The sequence below is a fragment of the Gopherus evgoodei genome, chromosome 4, assembly GCF_007399415.2.
Source record: "Gopherus evgoodei ecotype Sinaloan lineage chromosome 4, rGopEvg1_v1.p, whole genome shotgun sequence".
Classification (NCBI taxonomy): Eukaryota; Metazoa; Chordata; order Testudines; family Testudinidae; genus Gopherus; species Gopherus evgoodei.
The window spans coordinates 76,297,203-76,314,639 of record NC_044325.1 but is presented as its reverse complement, the minus strand read 5'-3'; the positions used below and the strand labels follow the sequence as shown (position 1 = coordinate 76,314,639).

Sequence of the window (17,437 nt, the reverse complement as noted above, 5' to 3'; positions counted from 1 at the left end):
ATACAGAGTTCCTCAATGGAGCAGACACGGGTATAACAAGATCCTATGACTGGAAGCTGAAGCTAGACAAATTCAGACTAGAAATAAGGTGCAACTTTTTTAACATTGAAGGTAATTTACCATTTGAACAATTTACCATGTGTTATAGTGGATTCCCCATCACAGAAATGTTTAAATCATGACGCAGTATTTTTCTAAGAGATACACTCTAGTTCAAAGAGGAATGAATACAGAGAAGTCCTATGGCCTATGTAATGCAGGAGATCAGACTAGATAACGATGGTCCCTTCCGGCTTTATAATCTATGAGAATTTTTTTCCAGATTGCTGCAAAGCCAACCTGGTTCAGCACTAATATTTCAAAGGTGTTCAGTGACCAACTGACATGTCTCATTCAGAAGGCGGTTCCCTTCTGAAGTGGTTGGAAATAGAGAAAGCAAAAGAACTATACAGGCCTTTCCTTCTGATCCTCTGGGCTACAAGTCTGTGGGAGATGGGCATTCCTGGAGGAGCCATTAGATTTCCATGCATGGAGTGTAAACATCTGAAGGATTTAGAGATTAATAAATTCATCTCCCACCTCCCTTTCATCTCTAAACTCATTCAATTTGCAGACAGGAGGTCATCTCCTCCAACTCCATCCTAGACCCTCTCCTATCTGGCCTCCTCCCATTGCACCCACTAAAACCACTCCCATCGAAGTCTACCAACATCTTTCTAGCCAAATCTAAGAACCCGTACTCCATCCTCACGTTTATTGACCATCAGCTGCCTTCAACACAGATGACTGTGTTCTTCTTGAAATCTTGTCCTTCCTTGACTTCCATGACTCTTCCCTCTCCTGGTTCTCTCTCCTACTTCTATAATTACTCCTTCAATATGTCCTCCATAGGTTCCTCCTCATCCCCTCTTCAACCTTCTGTGGGGGCTCCATAGGGGACCAAGGACACAATCTTTCTTTTCTCCCGCTACACCTTATCTCTGAGTTATCACATCCACAAAACAAATTAAACTACCATTTCTATGCTGATGATTCACAGCTCTACTTCTCTATTGCAGACTAGTTTCTTTCTGTCCAACTAAAATCTGACATTCTGTGGATGTCCAGCCATCAGCTCAAGTGAAACATGGCTAAAATTGTTCTTCCCCTCCAAGCCCACCCCACTATCTTCTTTCTTAACCACGGTGGACACCACCACCATCCTGCCTGTTAACTCAGGCCTGTAAAATGGGTGTTACATTCAACCTGGACCTCATTGTAGGTTCTTACACCCAGGCTGTATCTAAATCTTGATGACTCTTTTTGCGTAAGACCTCTAAGATTCAGCCTTTTCTGCCTAACCACAAAGCTAATTCTCCTGTACAAGCATCATCTCGCATTTCAATTACTTCAACATTCTTTTCTTTGGCCAAGTGCAGTCTTACCCCACTCATATCCATTCAGAATGCTGCTGCAAAGATCACTCTCTTACCCCATCACTTTGACCATATCACTCTTCTTTCTGAATCCCTCTACTGGATCCTCCTTTTCTATCACATCAAACATAAGCTGCTTGTCTTCACTTTCAAGGCCTTTCATAGTCAATTCCCACCTTAATTATCTCTCACTTGCTACTAAAATGTCAACTCCTGCCTCTGATCAGCCTCTGAAGCCCTCCTCCAACCATCCACTTTTCTTACATTTTTCGAACAAGCACATTTGTGCTTTCTCTCATGCTGCCTCTCACATGTGGAAGAAGCTCCCCATAAATATCCACAGGGCTACCACATTATCCACCTTAAAACTCTTCTCTGCTGTAACACCTACAAAAAACGTAACGGTTAGACAGCTAGTGCATTGAGACCATAGTCTATCATGCTGACCAAGACGGTCTCACTGTTTCCTTGATTTTCTGGTCTATCTGTCCACAGCCATCTGTGGCCTCTTGTCTTGCCTGTTAGATGGTAAAAACTAGTTGGACACGTCTACACAGCAATTCAATACTTGTAGCTGGCCAGGGTCAGCTGACTAAGGATTGGTCTACACTGAGGAGGGTGGTAGTGGTGGGGGGTTTCGAACTAAGATACGAAACTTCAGCTACGCTATTTGCGTAGCTGAAGTCAAAGTATCTTAGTTCGACTTATCTGGCTGTCCTCACGGCGGCAAGTCGACTGCCGTGACACCCCCGTTGACGGCGCTTACTCCTCCTGCCGAGGTGGAGTATGGGTGTCGATTAGCAGATTGATTTATTGCGTCCAGATGAAAAACAATAAACTGATCCCCAATACATGGAACACTAGTCGCCGATCTGGTGGGTAGTATAGACGTACTCTAAGGCTCACAGGGCTCAGGCTGCAGGGTTGTAAAATTGCGGTGTAGACATCTCTGCTCAGGCTGGAGTCCAAGCTCTGGGACCCCATAAGTGGGAACGGTCTTTTGTTCTAGTGTAGACATACCTTTTGGGACAGACACAAGTCTTTTGTTCTTTGTACAGCGCCTAGCACAATGGGGTTCTGGTCTTTGACTAGGCCTTCTAGATGCTACAGTCATACAAACAATAAATAGGCAGGGTCTTGGGTATTAACTGGTCAGGAAATTTGCACAGAATCTAACCCATCCTGGAACAGTATTTCAGAATATAGGTTTCAGGGTTTATACAAAAAAGCATGCTCCAAGCCTTCCATACTTGATACAACTATAAAACAATGCAGAGTGGCATTCCCAAGTCAGCAGGCATCCTGAAACAATAGCTCTGAGCAGTGTGAACTGGTCTTTTATCTCAAATATTAAATTTCAGAGCTAATACTCCATTGTGTTAACACACAGCTATTTCACTGCTAATCATTTTAGCAAAAATAATGAGTGAATGTGCTTATTCCACAATTCCAAGCTCCCTCCAGTTCCAAAAGCCCCCTGTGCCTGAAGCGAAGTTTCGACCTCCACCAATTTCTATAATGCAGTTAATTGTTAACACTTAAATCTATGGTATGTCAAAAACTGAAAATGAGGAGGGAGTAAAATAAACTGAATTCAATATTAAAACAAACACAACAAGGAGCCGCTGCACTGATGGGATGTAGCATTTCAATAAAAATCATTCAATAAAAATTCCACAGTGGAAGTTACTTGGATTTGCAGCACAATTTCCAGTCTGATGCACTGGAATGCTGCAGAAACTAAGGAGCCCTGCCATAGAATTTAGGTCCATCTTGCCATGGAATAGACTGGGATGGACCTTGGTCACTGGGTGATTTAGTGGAGGAGCTGTAAACACTTTGCTTAATGAAGTCTCTGATAGGGTGCTGCAGCTTTTACATATGAATTGTGAGGGTTAAGTTTTCTGTACTGAGAGGGGCTTGGGCTCTTGCACTGGGTTACTGTCCATCAAAACAGCATGAAGGAAAAGAAAGCAAATTAATAAAAGGAGTCAGTGAAAGCCAGGAGCAAACTGACTGCTTCTCTTAAAGCTAAATGCCAGGAAAAGACAGAATGCTCCTCAGCTGCTGGGAAAGAGGTGCTGTGCAGGGAGGGCTGAAGGCAGATGAATCCAACAAAGCCCCACTATGGCAGAGTTCTGCAGTGTTGCCTGGCAGCAAGTAATTATCTGCCAGAGAGCTGTTTCCAGAAGCCAAATTCCACACAAGCAACAGTCATGAGGAAAGTATGTGTATCAGCTAAATGCTACAAGCTGGCTCCCCTGCTGATTAGATAGTGGGATGGAGGTGCTTCACAGCCTGGGCTTTCACTACTCTTGCAATTGTTGCAATAGGATGGAGGAAAGTGTTGTCTTGGCTGAGTGTCCAAGTGAGATACAAAGATCCAGGAGACAGTTCTGGGTTTTACAGATAACAATGAGGTTTTAAAGGGCTACACTGGCACATTATACTATATAGCCATGCAAAATACAGGGACTCTCTCCACGCAGGTGGCCTCTGCCCGAACATGCCACAATGGGAGAGAAAGACTAGATGGGAGACCACATTCCTCCCAGGGGGGTTTTATGCCTTTCCCGCATGTGCCCCATTGCTAATAGTAGCGGCAGCCAATGGGTCTCCATCTGGCAGGTACATAGCTATCTGCCTTCCCCTCATCCAAAAATAGCCTCTCCACTGCTGGTACTGATCACAGAGCAGCTCAGGCACCCCCAAGAAGCACCCTCAAGAATTATACCATCTATCATATAAAACTGTTTCATTCACAGGCTGCCAAAGCCTCACTCCTCTTCCCCTCCACCCCCACCTGCCCTTTAAGGCTCCCAAATGCCTGCATGCTGTATGTGGTGGCAGCCGAGGTTTTAATACACACTTATTAGGATCCTAATTGAATCCCGCGCTCCCTTGTGAGTGGCTTGCCAGCCGGAACATGAACAAGGCACCCTATAATTCAATTAGAAAGACCTGCAGAAAGCTGATCATTAGGCTGTCAGATTGCTTTAAAAAAAAAAATTCAGACTGGGGAGGGAATTAAACATCAGAATTATTAAATTCCCCCCTGCCTATAGGGAACCTCAGCACAGAGGCTAATATGCACTCAAAGTATGGAATCTGCAATTTCTAGGTACTTGTATGAACATCATCACTGCAATATCTAGTTCCACATCCTCTGCTGATTCAGGAGGTATATATACCAATACCAGGATGGACACAGACTTCTCATAGGTTCTTTTTCCAAGCTGACCTGCTATGTGCAGACTCTGGAGAGAATCCCACCTAGTACAGGTCACTATATTGCAGAAGAGGTATTTTTTTTACCTGCCAAGACCCGGTTAACAGAGGAGTGGGTGGCCAACCCTGGCTGTCCGCGTTCATGGAAAATCCCAGCATAAGGTAAGTACTCTGGCAGCAAGAAACGCCTAAAGAAAGAGAGTGCACACTGTGAGAAAGACCCCACACACTGAGAAAACACCTCTAATGTGTTGCCAGGAAACTGAGGCTCTAGTCCAGGAATCCCATCTAATTTGGGCGAGCAGTACTGGGCTCTGGGACCCTAGCAGTGGGAAAGGGAGGTCAAAGAGAGGAGCCCAGTCATCTGAGTGCTCCATCCAGCAGAAAAATGGCATGTAATGGCTCAGGAGCACAAACCCTCCCCCGCACCACCACATGCTCCATCCAGTCAAGACGGAATTGAAGACCTGTTGAGCTATACCAGAAATCAAATCCCCATCTCCTCTCTTCCCTACACCTTCATCTTTGACCCAGTATGCTTTACTGAGAATCCCCATCAGATTTTCTCCTCCCTTCCATTTTGGCTCCGCACTACAGCCATCGATTTCCAGTTAAGAAAGCTCAGGACAGGGCTCTGGGGAATGTGGCTATGAAAGCCTATCACACTAATCTCACCCTCTCTTTTCCAGGAGGAGGGGCAGACATCCACAGGAGTCCCAGACACTGATAACCTAGTTCACATCAGATCCATGCAAGCAAATGAATCTGAGCCTCTGACATGACAACAGAGAGCTCTGTTGTAAGTGGTAATGCCAAGCCAAGCCCATTCTCCAGATGGATGTACAGATCTCACCTGGGGACGAAGCGCCCAAGCGATGGTGCAGACATACGGGCGTTCCGGGGAGCTCGGTGCCTTGATCTGTCTCCATTGTCCCTTCAGTAAAACAGAAAATATTGCACATTAAAATATTCACATAATAAGACAAGGCCGCAGGAAAGAAGCATCTGCAATCTTAATTTACCACATTGTGTAATGCCAGAGAGCTCCAGAGGTACCATCAGCTCAAGCTACCTGCGTTAAACATTCTGTATTCCCAAAGTAACTTTCACCAACAATCTCAAAGTGATTCACACACACCGAGCCTCTTGTGTCCCATAGTTCATCTCCCAAGGTGCTAGTACAGGACTGTTCCCTGCAGTCTATTCTTCACTGTTTTGTCATGGTCAGTTTTAAACGATTCCATATCCCACAGTGAGTTTTCCAGATGAGACAGATAAAACAAACAGTTCAACTAGGAATTCACCCCCCTCAAAACAACTCATTTCTATCCACTGCATGAAAGGAGGGCTTCAGGTGTTCCTTGAGGAACAGACAAACGAACCCCCTTTTCCTCACAAGTCTTATGCAACACAGCTTAATATACTGGACTAATATGGCAAGGAAGATAGTGAAGAGTCCCAAAAGGACCTGGACTCTATCTCTGACCCCCAAGTCTGCTCTGAAATGAACTACTGGGATGGTTCTATTCCCAATTCTGAGGTTGACCTGTTGCATGACCCTGGGTAAGTCTGTTCTCTGCCCTGGGTCCCAGACCCTTATCTGTAAATGGGGATAATACTTGGCTACCTCTCAGTGAGTTGTGAAGAGAAGCTAATGTTTGCAGAGCACTTTGAAGGCAAGAAGCTTCAAGGGCTACACATCCTCATTCTTAGTCTCTTTGGAATATTAAGTCTCTTTTTGATGCAACAAACCTGGTAGCAGCAAATTACTAACCCACTCCAGCAAGCCGTGTGTGTAATTTCTTTTTAACAGTAAGCAAGGAAATGTGGGCTGAGAAGAAGGGTCCATTACGTGGCTGTTTCCCACTCATTTGAAGAGCCAGGAACAGAAGAGCAGAGGTTGCACTCCACAGCTTATTAGCATCTTAAACTTTACTTCAGCAAAAACAAATCTAAAACAAAGCCCAGAAGAGGAAATCCATCCATTTCTCTCCCCATCTGCCTGAACAGCCTGCAGTTGTGTTTGGCCAGACAGCTGGATCTCAGCACATAGCTTGTGTGTGACCACCAGCAGGGCTCCTGTCGTCAGCAAAGTTTGTCTCCCATTGACAAAGAGGCCTCCTGGCCATTAAGAAGCAGATCAATAGCAGAAAGAACGCCATGGAGTTTCTCCATCAAAGATGATATATGTCAGCACTCAACTTCATTCTCTTGCCAAAGAGAAAAAAAACAGCTATTCCCCCACCATCACCACTCCCCAGTCTTGTCTCACTGGGCGGGAAAGGAGAGAGGAAGAAGCTGTTGAGGAACAGGGAGTAATATGCACAAAGACTACTGCATAGAGCTAAAGCTGGTAAAAAGCCAAGATAAATCTGCTTTTTAAAACTCTTAAAGCCTCAACCCATGCTGGGAGCTTGGCAATGAGCGAAGAGAGGCAAAATGAGCCCAGAGAGAACTCCTTAGGCCAGCAACATGGAGGCATCCACTGGAGTTAGAAGCTGCTTTTTTTTTTTTTTGCAGAGGAGAATCGCAGTAAGAGAGAAAAATCAGCAGGCAGCACCCTGCAAAACTCTGCATCTAAAAATATTTCTCTAGCAGGTTTCAAAGGAATGAGAAATTAATTCAGGCTGGCAGAAATAAAGGGAGAAAAAAAAAAGGATGCAAATGCCCATAGCCACCTCTCCAAGTACGTTCAGAGACCTAAAGCACCACAGTGACTAATAATTATTCATTTTGATTTTTAAAATGCGTTCTGGATGCTGCTGGCACCCATGCAAATATCATAAAAATAATTCAGTGTCTTAAACACAAACTTCAAAATCCAACCAGATACCTCAGAGCTCTCCTACCATGCCATATCAACCAATTCATTCCTCTCTCCTCCCCACCACAAGAAACATCTTGAGAGAAGGGATAGGCCTTGTAATGTGGCCTGAAAGTAAACAAATAAGAGTTCTAGTGAACTGGCAGGTAAAGCAAATCCTACAATTTCAAACCAACGGCCCCAAGTGTGCCAGGGCTCCTGGTAACAGGATTTGGGATAAGAAAGAAGAAAAGCAGACTATATTCCCAAAGAATGCTGAAGATTCCCATTTATTGTAGTCACTGAAGAAAAAGAACAAGATGATTAAAGGATGAGATGGACAGCCTAGGGGGAAAGGAAAGAAGAGGAATATTACAAGCAGACACCATCTAGTTAGATCTACTAATTTACAGAATCTTTACCTAATCTCATGCTCATCATCACATATTGAATGCCTCTGTGTTACCCGAGCACCTTCATCTACTGCTGAAAGCTGGAGCAGCTGGTGTTACCCTGATGCTAGCTGAAGATTATTTCTGCACCTTCTAAAAAGGAGATAAAAAAGCCTACAGATTGGTAAAGATGGATGGTGCTTTCTGTGTTATTTCTGTACCATATATGCTCCGCTTAGAGAGAGCAGATGTTAACATGACTGTATGCCAATATGAAGTAATATTGCAAAGAATGAAACAAGTTTCCAATAAAGCTCTCCAAAGTACAGTGGGACTTTATATTCTATACCAGTAACTTGAGTTCCATCTCCGCTTTGAATTTTCTGTCTTTGTGTCAGCTACTTATTAGACTCACGAGCTACCATAGCTGAGCAACAGGAAGATTTACAGTGCTCAGTTTCATAGCAAAATGCACAACTTGAATAAGTGGATCCCTTCTATATAAAAAAGAGTTACTCCCCTGAAATTAACCCTATATCTTGCTTGCCAAAGAGGGAAAAAAAGAGGGAACAAAAAAGGTGCTGCCTTCCCCAGTGTCAGGATCTGGGCTATAACAAGGCCATGCCAACAAACAATGAAAAATGTAGCTGAAGTCAACGTACTTAGATCTACTTACTGCAGGGCCCACACTATGCTATGTTGGCGAGAGATGCTCTCCCGTCGACTCCCCTTGCACTTCTCATTCAGGTGGAATGCAGGAGTTGATGGGAGAGCAATCTGCAGTTGATTTAGTAGGTCTTCACTAGACCTGCTAAATCGATCACGATGCATCGTTCCTCCAGTAAGTGTAGACAAGCTCTGATATAAACAGATAAAAGCAGATGTGAAAAAACATGAACTACAAATTCATGCATGTAAAGAAAGAAATTAGTTATCTTACCAAATTAAGCCATTTTTTAAAAAGCATTAAGAACTGAGCAGTTACCAAGACACTGGAGAAAAGCAAAACATAATCAAGATCATCAGGAAAGGGAAGAACGACGATCCTGGTAATTACTATCCTGCACATTTAATTTCACAGTTTAATAAAACAATCAAATAGAAAAAAAAAATCTCTAAAGATTTAGGATGGGATTGGAAAAAGCACTCTATGTTGGTCTAACTGCTCCCATTGACTGCAATGGGACTAGAGTTAGATCAACACTGAACACTTCTGAAAATCCCATGTAAGTTTATTAGGCGTTATAAGCAATAAGAAGAACAGGCTCATAAATATCAAATCATGCCAGACAAACCTAACTGCTTTTAGAGAATTACTAAATTAATCCAGACAATGTGGTAGAGGTACTAACTAAAACCCTTAGAGCATTTTATACCATGTTTCACAAAATCTAATTTAAAAAGAGTTAGATCAAATTCGTTTATAATGTAATCATATTTAAATTTCAATCACATGGGTAGGAAAGTACTTGAGGTTGATAAAGAAAGAAGTGATAAATAATTGGTGAAGTTGACACTAGGTTTGATTTTATCATCTTTGGTTACATTGTGGAGCCCATGGGAAATTTATGTATTATTTCTACAATTATGTGTGCCTCAGTTTACCTGCTTGATATTATTCTGTATGACTGCATGGAGTTAAATCAATGGGTTTTGGTGGAAGAATCAAATCAGTGATGGAAAAATAAACCTGCTGTGGGTATTCCCCAGTTAATAGCTCTGCCAAGGTTCTGCTCAGGAACTGTTATACTCTTTCTGGAAGTATCCTGACTTTTTTCTAAGGTCCAAGCATAGGATCAAAGGGACACTAAACTGTTAGACTCCTGCCTAGAGAGGAAAGAGTATGAGTGAGCAGCTGCATCTGGAGGTGACTCTCTGACAGTGAGACATGGAGTATGCTTCAGGGACTGACTGTCCCAGTCCAGGAGAAGTGTTTAGGCTGCGTGCAACTTACCCAAAACTTGCAAGGAAAGAATAAAGTTTCAGTAAGAGTCACATGTGTAAGCCTGCTTTGTTATTTTAATCCATTTCTCCACTACTGTGTTCCTATTGACTAATAAGTAGAATTTCATTCAGCCTTTCAAAACACTGACCCCACAAACATTTTCTGGTACAAAGCTCCTATGACACATGGCCAGAAAGGTTTAAGCATCCTGCAGGATAAATGATCCAAATTCAATCTTTAGGGACATATTAGTAGATAATGTTTGTAGTTTTGTGTGTTTACATGTATACTGTCAGAGGTCAAACGGTTCCTGTCTATGCTGTAGTCTTAATTCAGAGATCAAAATGAGATCTTAACATTTAAATGAATTGTAAATATATTAGTATCACTGTATTGATCTCTCTTTGAAATGTATAGCAAATCACCTGCAAATGGTGGAAAACAGGCAATTGCCTTATGTTAATCTGTGTAGCTAATTACTGGTGATGCTTAGGAAATAGGTTTACTTCAGAGTCTCGATGATTGCCTATTGGTCGCCTAAGAACTCTGAGCTGTCAAGAGAAGGCCTGAAACTATATAAAAAGCCCTTGAGTCCTGATCCTTTCTCTCTCAGATCTGCTTGTGGCTTTATGCAGGGGAAGCTTAAGTCTTAAGACTGAGATCTCCAGCCCCACTTGGATCTCCCTGGATATGAACACTGGACTGAATCTATGGACTAATTCCAAGAACAATTTGTAACTCCATAGCTCACCATCTCTACTATGAAACTAATCTCAGAACTGCACTCATGTCTGTATGTATACCGATCTTTTAACCAATACTCACTCACTCTTCTTTTTTAACAAATTTTAGTTTCGTTAATAAGAATTGATGTAAGCGTGTATTTGGGTAAGATCTGAAATATTCATTAACTTGGAAGGTGATGTGTCCAATCCTTTGGAATTGGTAGAACTTTCATATTTGATTTAGGTGTTTGGGTGGAAGCCCAAGGCTGGGTTGCTATAAGTGAACTGTGTTTTGGCTTCTGTGCAACCAGTCAGGTATTGTAGAAGCTGTTTTGTGGTGGCTTGGTAAATCTAAGTATTGGAATATCCATCAGGTTGGGGATTGTCTGCCCCATTCTTTGCAGTCTGCCCTAATTAAATAACCTCAATGTGGTCCCCCCTGGGGCCCTAATCACAGGTCCTAAGACAGAAGACTCTTGCAGGCAGCCAAGCCATACTGCCAAGCTATAGGAAGAAACAGAGGTGCTGAAGCCTAGAGATCCAGTGAAAGAGTCAGGACCTACCCTGGAGTGAGTGAAAGTTCAAGGCCTATCACCAGGAAGGGTGTACTCACAAGAGACTACAGAAGGGTACAAGGCATAGCACATCCTGTAATCCATGACAAATAGGAAGGAAGGAAACAGCATGTTAAATGAAATGTGTGGATGATACTAAGGATGCGTAGTCAGTTACCCACATACCCATGCTGGTAAGCAAAGGATGTGCGTTGCATGGGGTGCCACTGAAGACAAAGTAACTGCCCATTTTGCCCTGAATAGGGAAAAGATGCAAACATCACCGAGGACAGAGAAACAAAGGGATCTAAGGCCTGATACTGCAGGGTTCTCAGGTATTTCTGGAAGTGCCTTCAACTTTCACTGACTTGCACTTACACGGATCAAAGCCCCTTAGAGAAGAGAAATATGAGCAGTAAATAAAAACAAAATGTGGAAAGATGGAAACCAACTACACATCTGGGAAAAAATAATCCCAAACATTCAATAAAAGGGAGATAACTAAGAAGCAGAATGCAGAGACATCAATAGGTATGAACACCGGCAGCAAATTAGACAAAAGTATGCAATACAACATGAGAGCAAAAAGTCTCCTCTTGGAGCTGTAATGAGAAGTCCCCCTTTGGGAGACTCCACCTGTTCCCAGTTTCTCAATTTCAGAGGCCTCATGAAATGAAATTAATAGGCAGCAGGTTTAAAACAAACAAAAGGAAGTATTTTTTCACACAATGCAGAGTCAGCCTGTGGAACTCCTTGCCACAGAACGTTGTGAAGGCTCAGACTGTAACAAGAGGTGGGCAAACTACGGCCCGTGGGCCAGATCTACGAGGAATCACGGCCAATGGGGCTTCGGGGGAGGTACCCGCAGGTGATGGCAGCGCGAAGAGCACTCTTCCCCCCCCCCCCGTCTCCAGGGGCCACAGCGACATGGTGCTGGCACTTCCGGGAGTGGCTCAGCATGGGGCCAGGGCAGGCAGGGAGCCTGTCTTAGCCCCGCTGCACGCCACTGCCACCCCAGAGCTGCTCCAGGTAAGTGGCGCCAGGCCAGAGCCCGCATTCTGCACACCTCCTGGACCCCAACCCCCTCCTGAACCTGAGCCCCCTGCCGCACGCACCCATACCCCAACCCCCTGCCTCTTCCCGCACCTTCCTGCGCCCCCTTGTATACCCCACACTCCTCCTGCACCCCAACCTCCTGCCCAAGCCCTACATTCATGGCCCTGCATGCAATTTCCCCACTAAGATGTGGCCCTCGGGCCAGAAAGTTTGCCCACCCATGCTATTCAGGATTAAAAAAAGAAGTAGATAAGTTCATTGAGGAGAGGTCCATCAATGGCTATTAGTCAGGATGGGCAGGGATGGTGTACCTAGCCTCTGTTTCCCAGAAACTGGGAATGGGTGACAGAGGGTGGATCACTTGGTGATTACCTGTTCTGTTGATTCCCTTTGGGGCACCCAGTACTGGCCACTGTCAGAAGACAGGATACTGCGCTAGATGGACCTTTGGTCTGACCCAGTATGGCCATTCTTATGTTCATGCTCCAAAGCAGAAAGGCGGCAATTGCTCGACACAGTTTTGGGCATAGGGACACCCTACCTGAAATACTGCGCTTAATTCTGGACATCTCATTACCAGAAAGAACAGACTGTGATCTCTTTGGGCAGGGTGCACACATGTGTGCGCGTGCGCACAGCACCTTGACAGTACAAGGACAGAAATAACTACTAACACAGTAGGTAAAGGGCTTAAGGGATTTAAAAGTAAAGAATCACAATTATACATGCATAACTTAGTAAGAAATGAGTAAACAGGGATCAAACATTTACAAGTATTTGAAGGATGCAATAATCATGAAGGAAGGAGAAATATTTAAGGTGAAACACAGGAATAATTAGAAAGAATGAAATAAAATTAAGCAAAATAAAAATTTAGGCTACACCAAAAATCTCTTTACTAAGAGGGAGATGTATCAGGACTGTGGAATAAACTCCACAAAGGTAGCAGATAAAGCACTGGAGACAGACTGTAGGGAACAACCCTGTCCTGGCTGACCAGATGGAAACTAGCAGAACAGGTCTTTTTCATCTCTAGTGCATGTAACAACTGAGATGGTAGCCAGGTAAAGTTAGTAAAGACATGGTACCCTCCCAGTATTTCATCTCTTTCTTCTGAATGCTAAATATGATCATCTTTCACTAGAAGCTGTTCCAGGGGAAATACCAGAGAAATCCTCATCAATTTATCAGCTAAAGCTTCCTTAAGTCAGCAGGATTGTAGATGGCTGGATTTATTAACAGCTCTCCTGACTGCCAAAAAGAACACAGCCTTGATTACCTCTCAGAGGGCCATTCAGGGAGAAATAAAATGAGTTTTAGAAGATAAAAAAAGCGCACTTCAGACGATCAAGTATCTCTGACAAGCACTACATACAAGAGGATTCATCACCTGGTCAAAAGAGAACAGTTCCCTGCTGAATGTTAAGGATTAATCACTTCAGAAAAAGACCAATTTGAAAGCACAGTGAAACAAACTCACAGGCCTACCATATATGTTCTGAACAGGAAACCAGCTGTGTGTATTCCAAACCCACCTGTCACATTGACACATGATTAGGGACCCACCACTGCCTTTTGAAATGAGACTAACCAAATCAGTGGCTGCATTAGTCACTAGTGCTTGGAATCTTCATGGGATAGACTGAAACTGGCTGTAAATAGCAAAATAATATAAAACCACCACAGCCAGGCAAGTTGTGTCTGGAACATCACTAGGGCTCTATACAAACAGAGCACACCACCCAGGAACCAGCCTCCTTCCAGAGATACAACAACTGCATTAGCCAAGGTAAAGTTCCCAACATTTACTGTCCATTTGACTAGTTCCCATCAGTAACTGTGACTGGGAGACCCCACACCAGGTCTATCCTTAACAGCACGAACATTCAGAGTAATTGCTGCCACTCTGCAAGCAGTTTACAGCCCTGCAACATACACTGGCTCCTTACTGTGGACTTTCAATAACCATCCTGGACTTAGGGGGTCAACAATTAACATGAAGTTACTTCTCTACATACTGAACCATTAACAGACTCCAGGATTCTCATCCAATAGGTGATGGGGAAAAAGAGTTGAAAGCGTGGGAGTTACAGGAAGCAATACAGAATACAGACAAGTGGTTACTTCCTGGAGCCACTCTTAGGAAAGAAGGTTGCTTTAAAAGTGCCCCATCTTGTTGAGAGTCAACAGAACTGCTCAGGAAGCTGGAGCCATCAATGCCATAAGAGCACTGTTGCTGGGAAGCTCACACTACTGAAGTCTAAGTTGACACAGGTATGCAGAAACTCATCCAAGCAGCATCCTTGTGGAAGTCAGCATTCATGGTTAACAGGATGCTATTCTGCAGAAGCTAACAATGTCCTGCTAATAGCAGTCCCACTGCAAGGAAGAAGTCTTGAACTATCACTACATCCAGGCATTGTTGTTGTGCATTAAGATTAAGAAGAGGGGTGCAAGAGTGTAAAAATAAATGTAAAGAAGCAGGGAAGACAGAGCTGCAGGCTATAACGAGTAGATCACAGGCCAAATTAAGACAATTCCCAAGCACTAGTAAGCAAAGTTCAAAGTGTAGACTCAGTATCTTTTCCATTCCTCCAGACCTTGCAGGGTTCTTTACCTGCATTGTTTTAAAGGAGATGAATTAATATAAATTGTTGCATGTTTGGTAGTGATATCCCAGTGCTTAGTGTCCCAATCCAAAGATATTTAGTAGAAAGAGACTGAACGAAAACAAAAACCACCAAGTCCTAGGTAATCCCTTTCTACTTAAACTGCTTCTGAGCATGCTACTCTTCATCAAACCACGCGAAGCAAAGCAATATGGGATAGGAGTAAGCTTAAATCATTACCCCACTATGCTTCTTCAATAAATGCAGAGTAAGAGAGATAAAGAAGATCTGGAAAGAAAATGGAAAAAAAGTCAGGGACAGAAACATTTTAAGCTCCCGCTTTTAACAGCTCTATCTGGACTCCAGTGACAAGAAACCATCACTCAGAAGAGTATTCGTTGTGGTTATGCCAGTAAAAGTGATCATGGACAATTTGCAATTGTCACATCTATGTCTCCTGCAGAGAGACAAGTAGTTAGGAGCCATTAGGAAAGGCATAGATAATAAGAAGACAGAAAAAATCATAATTCCACTATATAAATCCCTGGTACACTCACACCTTGAATATTGCATGTAATTCTGGTCACATCATCTCAAAACAAAATGCATTAGAACTGGAAAAGCTACCGAGAACGGCAACAAAAACTATTAGGGGTATGGGACAGCTTCCACATGAGGAGAGATTAAAAAAACTGGGACGTTTTAGCTTGTAAAAGAGACAACTAAGAGAGGATATGATAGAGGTCTATAAAATCGTGAATGGCGTGGAGAAAGTAAATAAGGAAGTGTTTTTTATCTCTTCCCATAACACAAAAACTAGGGGTAACCCAATGAAATTAACAGGCAGTAGGTTTAAAACAAACAAAAGGAAGTACTTCTTAACACAAATGCACACTTGTGGAACCTGTTGCCAGGGAATGTTGTGAAGGCCAAAACTATAATGGAGTTCAAAAAAAGAATTAGATGGAGTTAAGGAAGCTAGGACCACAAGCGGCTATTAGCCAAGATGGTCAGAGATGCAACCCCCTGCGCTGGGTGTCCCTAGCAACTGTTTGCCAGGAACCGTGAGCGGACAACAGGGGCTGCATCATTTGATGATTACCTGTTCATTCCCTCTGAAGCACCTGGCATTTGCCACTGTCCAATGACAAGATATAGGGCTAGATGGACAATTGGTCTGACCTAGTATGGCTGTTCTTATGGACTTATGTAATAGCTATGCCTGGAGCATTTGTACATCAAGGTTCCAGAAGTCGTTGCTCATCAGCATTTCTGGGTCAGGCACATGTTACCCAGAAATTTCATTTACACATCTGCTAGTTTCTTTTTTAATTTTATTTATATGGTGGTCATAAGTTCAACCATCCAGGATGACACTTCTTGTTCTTGCATTAAAGGTCCTACAGATCACAGTCCCTTCTGGCCTAGTTCTCAGAACTGGTCACCTTATGTATCTTCTTCAGAAAGAGGGGATCTCCTGATCTTCCTGGCTGAATGTTTAGCCAGCCATACATCTTTTCCCTTTGTGTATGTGTGAATAAGACCACCAAGCCAACCTCACACATTTACTTACAAGCTGGTCTGGAATGGAGAAGTCACTGAGACAAGGAAGGATGAAGGCTCCCAAACCAAACACTTTTGCCTGAAGACAAGACAGTAATAATCTGCTGTGCTGCTCACCAAAGTAACTACCTCATACCTCTACAAGTGCATGTAAATGCATGTTCTCAAAGGCCCTGGAAATCTGAGAATTACAGAACATCTCCACGTAGGAAAGGAGAGAGTAGCACTGAACACAAACCAGTTCTCTGCTTTATAAAATCAAGGTCAAAGTGTGCAGCTAGCTCTCAGATCCTAAAGCCTCCTGTTTCTTTATGAAAAGATGACCATTGTTGGAGAACTCTGAGATGACTCCTTTGGACCCGTGTGAGAGGTCAATGAGGCTGTCAAGAATGGTGGAGAGAAGGCAGGTAGGAGGCTGGAGGCCTTTGTTGAATAGAAAGGCCATGGCTTATCCTACATTGCCTAGAGTGTTTACTTTAAACCTGGTGCAAGATAACTTGCTAAGAGACTCATAGGTCTGGGAACCGAATATTCCACAGCTGGCCTCATTACAGAAGAGAACCAAGTAATCCCTGGTGCTCTGAAGCACGTGAACATCCTGAAGAAGGCTCGTCCACTCTGCAAGTCAATAGGTGGCTGTCATGAACCCATGGTCTTACCGACTGGGGCTGCCAAAGACTGGCTCCTGCAGTGCAAATGTACTGATCACAGATCTCTGTCTAGGCATTTCTACTGCACTTGCATTGAACTGAAAAACCTAAACACCATGATGGGACCTAACGTCAAAGAGCCCAGTCCCTCTCCTTGTCCATAGGAGATACTGCTGAGGACTACTCATTTGTGTCACAGTCACAGACCAGAAGGGATCTTTCCCAGTACTGATGGGAATTGTTTGGCTTTACAGTCCAATTTATAGGATTTAGGAGGCAAGAAACAGAGCTAACAGTGAGCAGTGCTGGTACAACAGTGACCTCTTCCTATGGGACAAATGGTACCAGAGTCAGAGCAGAGAATGGGAGAAATAGTATGCATACGGAAGGGAAGAAGGTACAAACATGAAACAAATGTAATTGCTGAGCTCTTCCCAATCTATATTCTAACAGGCAGCAGATTTTTGAAGGCAGACACACACCTTTAGCCTTGGCTT

The 17,437-nt window shown here is 43.4% G+C and overlaps 1 protein-coding gene across 1 annotated transcript in view; it reads right to left on the bottom strand.

The window, feature by feature from the left end:
- Positions 1–17,437, bottom strand: part of AMBRA1 (autophagy and beclin 1 regulator 1) — a 218,233-nt gene that overhangs the window by 116,661 nt on the left and 84,135 nt on the right. Inside the window, 2 exon segments of the mRNA XM_030559918.1 lie at positions 4,731–4,831; positions 5,497–5,577. Coding sequence (XP_030415778.1) covers positions 4,731–4,831; positions 5,497–5,577 — 182 coding nt within the window.